General features: G+C 45.5%; 1 protein-coding gene across 1 annotated transcript in view; it reads right to left on the bottom strand.

Moving 5' to 3' along the window:
- Positions 1 to 12,007, bottom strand: part of ZCCHC14 (zinc finger CCHC-type containing 14) — a 45,555-nt gene that overhangs the window by 14,857 nt on the left and 18,691 nt on the right. The window contains exon 3 of the mRNA XM_048959058.1: positions 1,999 to 2,072. Within this exon, the coding sequence (XP_048815015.1) occupies positions 1,999 to 2,072 (74 nt within the window). The remainder of the gene's footprint in view (positions 1 to 1,998; positions 2,073 to 12,007) is intronic.

Below are 12,007 nucleotides of genomic sequence, written 5' to 3'. Positions count from 1 at the left end.
AGCCATCCTCTCACATGACACCAGTCTCAATGACAACTGAAAACATACACACAGTTTTTTCCAGCCATCCCAAGGCAGCCAAAGTGAGGGGAGAGGATTTCAAAACAGATGACATAATGGAGGAATTTCCTCTCAGCAGAGCTGTTACACAGACAAGTAAGGAGGGGAAAAAAAAGAAAAGAAGAAAGAAAACTTACAGAGGTTTTTGGTCTTACAGAACCCTTTCTTTCTTCCTTCCCTTTTTAGATTTCGTAATAAATTGTCACCTTTTGGGGACTCGGGAGAAGTTTCAGCCTTCTCTTTCTTTCTAGATTTGCAGTGACCTGATATCTGTTATGGCACATGCTTTGCTAACATGTCATCATCCTCAATGCTTATAAAACAATAACACGAACCATAAATCTGGGGGATAACAGCAATGCCACGCTGAAAACTGTTCTATCTATTGATCTGCTCTTTCCAAGCTGCCAAACTAAACACTTAGCCATGAGGTTTCTAACCAAGCAAGCAGCAATTTATGAGCTCAGCCCAACGAGGGGCTGCTCTTTTAGTTATAAGCTGTGAAGTGAAATGTTTTCACCGATAAAAGAAATCTTGTTGTATTTATGGAAGAATTTATACTAGGAAAAGATGCCTCACGAGAGGCTCGTAAGTAAACTGGAGTCCAGACGATGGCATGGCTCATTAGGATTTAAGGGAACGTCCATAACTTTTCTCATATTGATGATATTTAGAACCAAGATGTAGAATCACAGGATAGCCTGGGTTGAAAAGGATCCCAATAATCATTGTGAGCACACGTTGCTGTGTGCAGGGTCACCAGCCTGGGCTGCCCAGAGCCACATCCAGCCTGGATGACACGCAGAGGTTAATGCTGCCTACATCACAAGATGTTGGTGCTCACTGTTGGTGGCAGTTACAAAGAAAACCTTTTCCTCTTTAGTATAAGTGGTAGATAATTGAAATTCTCCTGTCTGTTCTCCTTCAGGGTTTCCTTTTCTCACCAACTCTTTGGCTCCGCTGCCTCATTAAGCAAACCAAAGACGTTTTCTGGGCTCTGCATTCTGAGGGTTGGAATACACCCCTTGAACTGGATGGGAGAAAGGCACTCTGTCATTCCTCTCACCAGCTCCAGCATCCACCCCTGCTGCTCAGGCTGAACAAAATCCCACGTCGGCAGCACAGTGAGCACCCAGCCTCCAAACTGGGCATCCAATTGGGGCAGCCCCCCCAGCAGCCTGTGGCTAACCACCCTCCTGCCAGGGAACTGCTCTCATTTCCACTCTGTCTGGCTTCAATTTGCAGTCAACAGTTCCTGTTAGGCCTTTTTTTTTCCTGCCATACTAGCGACTCCTTCACCAACAAATATTTTCTTCCCTTGGAGAACACTTTCCGAGGATGCTGGAGTCATCTTGCAGCAGAGCACTTTAAGTCTCCCACTGCATGGCATTTTCCTCAAGCCTTGAGTAATTTCCACAGCTATTTTCTGTACTCTTCAGCTCCCTTTTAAAACCAGCAAAGCCAGAACCATATGCCACAGTCTCACACTCCCTCACTGCTGAATACAGACATCAAGGACCACAAACAAAACGAGAAATGACCATTCTGATCTTTTCCCATATACAGCACTGCCCTAAGAGTCCAAATTCACATTCGTCCACTTCTGCACTCCATCCACAGACACAATTTCCTGTAACTGTGGCATGATTCTTTTCCCCATAAACACCCACTTTGCCACTTCTGGCTGTGCTGGAATGTCATCTTTTTGCCTGCATCCCACTTAGCAGACAATCTCTGCATCACCTACATACATTAATCAACAGCAATTTAGGCCTATTTACAAACCATTGTTTTAAAAGACAACTAACATCTATCCCCAGGGAGCTCCCAGAGACCAATTCCTGGGACCTAACAATGCCAGCACGTTTCTTTGACTCCTTCTCAAGTATTATCCTCTCTTCTTTCAAAGGAAAAAGCCAGCCCAGCACCACTACTTACCTCAAAGGAATATTCAACGTTTCTTTCGTTCTTCTTGTGTGCCAGTCCCTTTAGTTCCACTTTTTCAACGCTCACTGTGAGAAAGCAGAGATAAGAGGAATGAGGAGGATGTTCCTAAGTGCATGCAAAAGGGATTACTCCTTTGCTCAGTGTGTGCCCGACAGCCATCAGCCACAGGAGCACCCTGCCACGCTTGGTGGGTGGGGAGGGGATCCTTGTAGTTGTCCAGAATGGAAAGGCTTCATCCCAACCATCCCTGGACCAGAAGCTAAATGCAAAGTTCTGTGTTTCTTCCTGGCCTTATCGTGGCACCCACTGGCATAATAAGAACATTACACAGGCATGCCAAGTCTACGGCCTGCAAAAACCTCCACCTCTTTGGGGTGTGCTTCTGAGAAGGGTCTGGTGCTTTGTCTTCACATCACCACTCCTTGGCTGCAGGCTGATGGGAAACATCGGCTTCAATGATTGCTATTTAGGTAAGCTGTAAGCAAACCCAAGATGCTGGGCTCGATGATCCTTATGTGTCCTTTCCTCCTATGGGTATCTCACAGGGAAAGGGCTAAGAGCAGATCGCTGCCTCCATCTCTGCAGGTGATCTGCAGCCTTCAAGGACACAATCTGACACATCAGGCAGCCCGAATCCCACCCTCATTTCCCACAGAGATCAGAAACCCCACCATACCAAACTTCACCATGACTGTTGATTGACTTCTCATTTCTCCTGCAGTTTCTCCCACCTCTTGACTGCACCCATGGGGATACGCAGAATTTTGTCTATAAAACGCCAGTTTGCACTGGCTTATAAACTGAAAGGCAATTATACCAAAAGAAAGCCACTGGAATTTGAGCAGCACACGACAGGTTCTTGGAGGGATGCTCACAGAGCAGCTCAAACAAGCAAAACCCAGAGCCCTGATGTTTGGAGTCTGGGGAGCTGCACTTTGTGGGCACAATGGGCTGACAGTTGGAACCTATGACAGTGGTCTTTTCCAACCTTAATGACTCTGTGATGATTCTCAATGTTTTTACACATGTTCAACACTATTTGTACGTTACACCACCTTGATGCATTCATCACATACATCCTTCTCATTGCTGCTATCACAAGCTGCTCAGCAGAACAGGGGCACAAGTCCTGTAACACTCCATCACACAACCTGCTCCATCAGCCCCACAGCTCCCATTCCCCACAGCCAAAGCATCCTATCACCAGGATGGAGCTTGATCTCTCCCTCACAAAACCACCATGACTTGAAGCCGTTATCTTTTCCATTTTAATGTTTTTGTTGCTGTGCCCTGTCATTTAAAACCACTACAGCCTCGGATTTGGCTGTTTTACAAAACTCTTCTTGCAGTTGTATTTGTTTGCAGCCAGCATTTTTAGAACTATTGAGTTTTAAATAGAGCAGTAGATATTTGTGCTAGCCATTAAAATACAGAATTAACATTCCCTTTATGATCCTCAACCCTTCATTCTTCACGCAGCCCCCAGTTACAATAACCCAAATGCCTAGGCTCATCAATAACGTCAATTCCCAACTTTCTGCTTCCTATCTCTTATCCTTGGAGCAGAGACTTGCTCCATTTCAAGCCTTCAGAGCACTCTTCTGAAATGTTCTGCAATGACCTTGGTGCCACCATGCTGCATGCTGAGCACCATAGGAAGAGCCTGTCTGCATGCCAGATCTCAGCAAGCTGCCCAACAGCATGGAGACTGAAGCATGCAGATGGTTCAGAAGCTTTCCTGACCATTTCAGAAAATAAATGTACCTCAGTACACTTACTTAAGAGAATTTCAGGACACCCTTAATCGTGCTCACAGTTGAAATGCAGCAAATGCTGACTGCAATACACACTTGAGGATTAGAATTGGAAAGGACTGTTGGGATGGATGCAGTGCAGGGTATCATGCTGTGACACACAGCTCAGCGAGGAGCAAACATGGAACTTGTGCAGACCAGGGCCAACTGCAGCAACACTGCTGTTTAAGCAACACAGGACTCACCTATGAATATCAAAATGTTATTTCTGCTGTACCACTATTTCTGGGTTAATAACCAACTTACAGTTACACAGGGATGTTGCTGTGCTGACAGTTACATGACCTTTCCAGGCTAAAGATCTAGACCTGGTTAATATAACCTGCTGCAAGGGGTTTATCCTCTGGAAAATGATTGCCATGAGGCAAGTGAAGCATTAGCTATACAGCTCTGCACTGACCACAGCGACCCTGCTCCGAATCTTTTAAGATCAAGTCTGCTCTACAGCACAAATGAACTCCATTGGCCCTAGAAACATCATACAGCTCCACAATTATCCAGATAATTCCTAATGATACATAAAGTGACCCCACTTCTGCAATCAAGCTTTCCAAGATGTTTACTGGGGGAAATGTTTGCTTTACTTTACTTGCTGAAGTCTTGAAGTCTTCATGCAGTTATTGACTCTGTGTGTCTGCATCAAGTATGGAAGCTCACATTTGAGGCACTGTCAGACAGAGGTCAAAGCGAATGTTGCTACATGATGAAATCCACATCCTTTACTGTTTGTTACAATACAATAGGGATCACATTCCAAGATGTCCTGCCAGTGTAGCTTTAGCAGGCAGTAAGATCAGGCAGCAGCTTCTCAGGTCATGAGGCTTTGTACAGCAGTCACAGAACTTGAAACACAAGACACAAGGAGAAGTTCCATCTCCATCCTCCAGTTTCTACCCCAATACACCCTCTAAGACAAAGCCCTCTCTGCCACTATCTCACATTAACAGCGATGTTTCCAGAATCCTGCGCATTTGCTCAATGCTGTATGACACTGAGCATCAGGGCTAACAGAGCAGGTCACAGCAGCAGCACACTGGAATCCTGGAACTCAGCATTTTGGCATGTTTTGCTTTACATCCCAAAGCAGCCTCCAAGGTAAGTACACTGTCCTCCTCCCCCACCAGCTTTGCTCAATGAGCCCAGATCTGCTAGCTGGAGGCTTTCTCTGCCCATACAGTCTCCTCCTTTCCTTCCCATTATGTTCCAGGACAACTTGCAGCTTTGGGTCTCCATACTCCACCAGTTCTCAGGCTCTTAGTGTAGGTATATGTGCATCTGTATAGAAGGCTGATGTAAGAAAAGAGACAAATGGAGTTTGATTAGAGACCACTCTACAAACTAGGCTCAATTGGATCTTAGTGGAAGCTTCTCTAACGGCATGGTTTCAAAGCCATCTTCCCTCCTTCCTGCATGGTGCCTTTTTCCTTCTATTTCAAATGCTCCAGGTGAGACAGATTCAGCAAGTTGAAGCCCTTTATTACCTCTGTTCTAGCCCAAAATCTTTACCCATTGGGCTGCTGTTCAGTTCATTTGTCATCTGATTGGTTCATCGTTCCTGCAAAGGTAGAAAGCCAGACAGCTCCTTCCTGCTCCAGACAAGCTGTGAAACCCTCTGGCCTTTGTGACAGGTCCCCCACCAGCCTCTGCACCAAGGGATCTTGGACCTTCTCCTCCCTGACATCCGCAGCCACACCAAGTGATTCATGCCTCAGGATGAGCCAGCCGCTCCTCGTGGGTCAAGGGCAGGGTGCAGCACGCAGCTATGTGGGCAACAGAGGAAGAGATTCATTTCAGAAGGCACCTTCATACGGCCCTGCAGGTGGTTGATCTGTAACTCCTCTTCAACTTCTGGAGAGAGCTACTGTGAACTGGCAGGAGGACTAAAGGGATGAATGTCTCAGCCTGCATTAAGAAGTTGTGTTCCTCTCCAAAGAACCAGAAGAAAAACACAATCAGGAGAACCAGGTGTTGATTTACTTTTAATGCTACCCAGGACTTCAGCGCTAACACCAACTGCACTGAACTGAACCAAACACCTCCATCCTTCAACACTGTGTGTCAACATCATTTCTGCCACTGGTTTCCCTCTGGTTTCACAGATTGCTCCCTCCAGCAGCTTCCCTCGCCAGAAAGAAACATGCACAGGTCTGCAGGTTGTTTTGTACCAAGGGATGACAGCACAGGCGCTGCAGGGCAGCAGCACAACACAGAGCTGCATAACTGGGTTCAAGTGGAAGGCATTGCAACTTCCAGCAAGCCTACCACGACGTCTGAAAGGGCTGCTCCATATGTGAGCAGCTGTTTTCCTTCTCTTAGACCACTGAGCGTGGTTCAGCTCTTGTGGGTGTGAAGATCAGTATTTTCTTTGGAATTCAGGTGGTAAGAATGTGACTGTCAAGAGATTGGGCTGAATCCAGGCAGCTCCTGACAGAAAGGAGAAGGGCTACAATTTAAACAAGGGGGAAAAAAAAAAGCCTACAAAAAACTATGTTGTGTTCTATAGGTGGGCAAGTGCAGAGCCCCAGCGGATGCTTCTACTTCTACAGACTTATTAATGAAGATCTACGGAAAGAAGCAAACAAACAGCAATTGGATTTTTGCTGAAGACATCCATCAAAAAGCAACTGGTGAAATACTTCCACATCCTTGTTTGGACAGAAGCAGTAACCAAAAACGCAGCGCTCTCATTCCATCTCTTGTTTTTCTAAAGGAAAGCAATGTCTCAAAAGCCAGAGTTACTCAATTACTGCTGTCCATTAGACATAAGGTAATCTCGAGTGACTCCACGAAACCTGAACCACAAAGCTTCCCCACCCAACCCAAACCCATCTGGATTTACACTGAAACACAGGCAAAGAGGAAAAAAAAAATCACAGGAGAAAAACAATTTATCTGGTAGTTTCAAAACAATTACAGCAGCAAAGCACAGGAAATTACAAGGTGACAAATAGCAACTGCTCAATTGAGCTGAGAAACTTTGAGGGAGTTCTGTCAGCGTTGTGCTTTGGCATATCTCATCTTTTGCAAAGCTTTTCATCTAAGCTGTGATGGAGAATGAAGGAAGCAAGATGCATTCTCCCTCTCATAAGCAATATATCCTCTTCTGCCACAAGCATACAAGAATGTGTTTCCTGACCACCTCTCTCATTCCATCTCACCAGCCTCCCACCTCTCAGCACTTATTCATTAAATGCAATGCTGGAGGCCCGGAGGGAACCTGCAGAGTGAAGCACCAGATTCTCACAGCACAATGAGAAATGGTTGCCCATTCACCTGGAAGCAGTGGGAACAGAGCTCAGTATCTCTGGTATTGATCAGCATCCTTCAGGATGCTGAGAGCTTCACATCAGTACACCTGAGGACCTCAGGCAGGATCAGACTCATGTGTTTCCTACAGCTCCTTCCAGCAAGTCGCAGCACCACAATACTTGTGACAGCTTTGCCATGAAGGCCAAGAACAAGCTGGCATCCCTGAGGCCTCACACCCACAAACCTGAGCTGAACTTGCAGCCCGGGCCCAGCAGGCGCCGAACCAGCAGGCACTAACAGGACAACCCAGAAAGCATTCTGCTTGCATTTCCCTCTGCCCAACAGCCAGCAAAACAGCACACCGTGGAGTCATTCATGACACATTAACTAACCCTTGTAAGGTATCCAAGGCACGTCCAAATATTGACAGGGCAGAGTATAAACAATAACTAGAGATGCTCTAGGAGTGCTTGTCCTTACAGACGCTCTGCTTTCTGCACACACAGAGGCCTGCTGTGTAGCAAACGTCACATGCAACGTGCAAATGCATTAAGCAATTAAGAAGTGTCAGAGTTGAGTTTAGCCTAAGTGACAAGCACACACACAGCTACAAACTCATCTATTTATAGCTGTTCCAGAGGGGAAAACTGCTCCATTCGAGAGGAATGAGAGCTGGGGTGAGGATTCTTTAGAAGAGAGGGAGGATGGATAAGGAAATGAGGGCTTCTTTCTGAAGAATGGTCTTGTTTTACTCCTTCTAGTTGCTTGTTTTATTATTTCTAGGGAAAAAAAAAAAAATAAATCAAATCTGGAAGGGGATGCAGCAGCTGCAGTTAACTACATTGGTTTGTCATGTATGATGGACCTGTCGTTATTGTGTAAGCAGGGAGGGAAACAGGGCATCTCATCCTCTGAACACATCAGAGGGCGATTTAGGGAGAGGTCAACCTGTTCTTGCATAGTCCAGTGGTTACAGACTAAGTAAATGTGTCAAGAGATAATCGCTTCAGTGATCCCAAAGCCTTTGTGCAAATATAAAGCTGCTTTTTGCCAAGAAATGTATAAACTGAGTTCCATAGAATTTCTGTATTCCCCCCCCAGAAGCACAGAGTTGTAGCTGGTACCAAATGCAGTAAGATCTTTCTGTGTTCTCCCTGTGTCAGGTATGTGTAAATCACTCTGAGCTGTGCAGGAAATCACACTGTTCCAGCAGAAGATTTGCACATTTACAGCATCACTGACACTTAGCAACCACCACAGCAACACAAACACTGCTGAAACCCTCTTGAGAGTGACACATTTACCTGAGAACTCTATTTGAAGGCTTTTCCTGGTTATCGTTAACTGGGAGAACTACTTGAGCAGATAAATACAATACTTCCTTCAAGTGGGATTTAGAATAAACAGTTTCATCAAGAGCATTTTATCTAAGCCACCTCACAGTAAGCTGATGAGCATGAAGTGGCAACAGACATCCCTAGCTCACTTTATCTGATGATGTCTTGTGAACCTGTGCTCATTTCTTATCAGGACAAGCAGATATAAGGACCCCACTCCCCCCAGAGCAGCAGGAACAAGCCTGGTTGGGACGACCTGAGTTTAAGGGCTCCAAAGAGAGTCCTCAGCACTGGGCAGACTTTGCTCTGATCACGGTCCCCGCTGCAAAGGAAACTCGGAACCATACCAAAATAGGCAGGAAAAGATTGGAATTGAGCCTAACAAACTTTGTCAGCAGCACCCTCGACACACAGGGAAGCCCAGCAGAAGAAGTACCCTTAGAACTGTAAGAAACAAGGGATCTTCCAGCACAGAGAACATCTGAAATCAAAAGCAACGCACTGAGTTTAGGCGAGGAGTTACTTTGCAGGCTGATGACTGGGAGCTGCAGTGTTCCACAGGAAATAATCACACAGCCTTTTTAGAAATCAAGAACATGAGCTTACACTTGGCAGCACCGTGGAAACGCACTGCACTGGGACTGCATAGCTCACCCCTGACCAGTAGTTTTCATCTGCCTGCTATTTCCTCAGCTGGGCTTATCCAACTTACCAACTAAGCGACCTTATGTCCTCCAAAAAAGGGAGAGAGAAAAATAAGTCTGTGCATCTTAGCTTGTAGAATTTTAGCTCAATTTTGCATTGTTTTGGGTAGTGCTGAACGGCACCGTCAGCACTTCAGCCAACCACAAAAGCCTATCAACCTACAGAACACTTTCGTAACTTCACTGCGTTCAAAGGGCTAAACAAAACAAAACGCTGTCTGCACCACAGCCTGAAGAGGACTTCCATCTGGACAGGAAGACACAAAGCCCAGAAGAATCAGCCAGCTGCTTTCACAAGCAAGATACAGCCTCAAACACCAATCTGAAGGCTTTTCTTACCAAGTACTTCAAGCCAGATGTACTCACTTTCGCCTTCACGCCGCTGAACTGCCTTCCACAGCACTGAACAGGCACCACTGCCTTACAAGTGGCCTTTCTTCTTTTCTAATGCCAGATAAAGCTTCTATAGAATGACTCAGGAAGGGCTGCTGTGCTGGACATACTTGTGTAACAGCTCTGCTGTCGTGCTAAGCCTGAACACCAACGCACAGCACCAAGCAGGAGCTGTTCCTTGAAGCACACACTTACCAGGGATCTGCTGTTGAATTATACATCATGATGCTCAGGGCAGGAAGAGAGCTACGATGCAATGCCAAGGTAGGCTGTAAAAGCAATGTTAATTAAGGGCAATTTTGCAACAGGTAAAACATACACCATAACTCAGTTTTAATGAGCAGCTCCAAAAGCGAAGCTGCGTCTCCCGATTGATGCAGCTTTGCACTTCAGTTGCTTAAAGCCTGGCCCCCTGACTCGTCTTCCTTCTGTGATTTACTGGGAGCAGACAGAGGAACGTGCAGCTCATTCTGAGAAGAACATCTGCAAAAATGACCATAAGCACAAACACTGAAGGCAGCTTCGGTAACCACTAGCATACATCCTACCATAAGCAATTAAAATAAACAAGCTGTCCAGATCTAATTATGTCATCCACCCTAGTAAAAATATCTCTGTAATCAAAAGACACGTTCAGCTTGGTATCTAAATATTTTTACTTACTGGATAAATAATCTGCACTTGTATATTTAGTCTAGTTTTATCTGACTGAGTGATTATTTTCCTTACTGTTCCCAATAGATGGCTTTTAAACAAAATCTTGGCTTTGTTTTGTAGTTTTTAGGAGGAGTTTCATCCATCCTAGACAGTCATGGTGCTGGTTTGGTCTCCCCTAGAAAGGATTTTCTTCAGGTAGCATTTTGAATCTGAATGTTATATTCACCCATCAAACTGAGGGTGCAAAGTCCTTTTTTTCCCCCGTGCAAAACATCTTTGGTAATGCAGACCCCTTTCCCTGCACAGCTTTGTACCCAAGTACCAAAATCCATGCTTCAGCAGATCCCAGACATCACCGGGGAAACAGCACCAACACAGCCAAAGCCTGCAAAGTCCCTGTGCCTGCATGGAACAGATACAGACCCAGCTTAGGGAGAGAAAGGAAAGCAGATGGGGAGAAGCACGGCACTTTCAGGTAGCCGACAGTTAAAAGCTGACGGCTCTCAGAGCTGGCATTTGCTTTCAAGTGTGGAGCAATGCCCTAAAATACAGATAGACATATGGAGTGGGCCCATAGCTCAGCCACTGAACCAACCCAAGATGCCAGCTGAGTGCAACTGAGCTAATGACAAATCTTTTTTTGGGGACGGGGAGAATGGGAATAAACCGTTATTGAAGAAAATTACGCGGTATATATAAATGGTTTTGTTCCTCCCTGCACAACAGCTGAACACAGCTTTCGTGGGCTGCAGCATGTAACCATATATCCAACATAGATGGAGGGCAGTCAGTGAGATCCCAGCTGCTCTGCCTTGAAGGGCAGCGTGGTGATAAAACAGCACCAAGATCAGATGGCTGCTGCTCCAACTCTGCCCAGAGATTTGGGCTGCGTGCGCACTGCATAAATGTGCATTTCAAACCCAGGCAAATAGATGCAGCATATCTTATGTGAAACAGCTGTTCCACACTGCATGGCTCAGTGCTCAGGCTCATCAGCACGTGCTCTTTTCTGCATTTCTGAAGGCAGTATCAGCATCTGAAGCTCCTGACTAAGGCTGCAATGAGAAAAAAGCGCGAGCAGCATTTGGTATCAGCTTCAATTTTTTCCAATGAATTATAGTATGAAAGCTTAATGGCAAAAGAAATACCACAAGCATGCTATGTACAAACATCAGACCCAGGGACTAATCTGGAATAGGCAAAGCCTTCAGTACAAACAGTCTTGCCAAGAGCCACAAATGCATTCAAGTGCTCAGCTCAGTGAGAAACAAACTCTCCCCTGCACAGCCACCTTTGTGAGGGGCTCCTTTTGTTGGCAATTACATCCTTGTACGTTTTCAGGTCTCTGCTCTTAGGCTTTAATATTCTGCTTCCCTTCCACGCTTCTGTATGAAACATTGTTCCTTTGCTTTGGAGCCCGGACAAGATTTGACCAGGAATTCAAAGAAACAGAATAAAGTTCTCATTCAGGGCTTAAGCTTATTTTGAGATACCATACAACTATTACACAATTGTTTCTGTAACACATCTATGAAGCAAACACAAAAGGGAAGAGAAGACCAAAGCAGATTTCATTAGCGTTTGCCAAGCCAGGGAGAACACACAGGAACTGAAAGAACAAGAAAACCCAAAGCTCTCAACCACTAAAACCTCAACATCTTGAAGCTCTGATTCTCCACACTGGTCACTGCATTCTCCCATGTGCAGCACAGTGGGTTTTGTCTCCTTCTGTACAGCTGCTTGTCGTCCTTTGCGACAGCAGGTTATTTACCAAGCTCCTCAATTATTTCATAGCAGAAAAAGGAAGCAGCACAAACTTGCAGCAACCCAAGCCATTCATACCTGC

The sequence above is a fragment of the Lagopus muta genome, chromosome 12, assembly GCF_023343835.1.
Source record: "Lagopus muta isolate bLagMut1 chromosome 12, bLagMut1 primary, whole genome shotgun sequence".
NCBI classification, from domain to species: domain Eukaryota; kingdom Metazoa; phylum Chordata; class Aves; order Galliformes; family Phasianidae; genus Lagopus; species Lagopus muta.
This window is presented reverse-complemented; position numbering and strand designations above follow the sequence as displayed.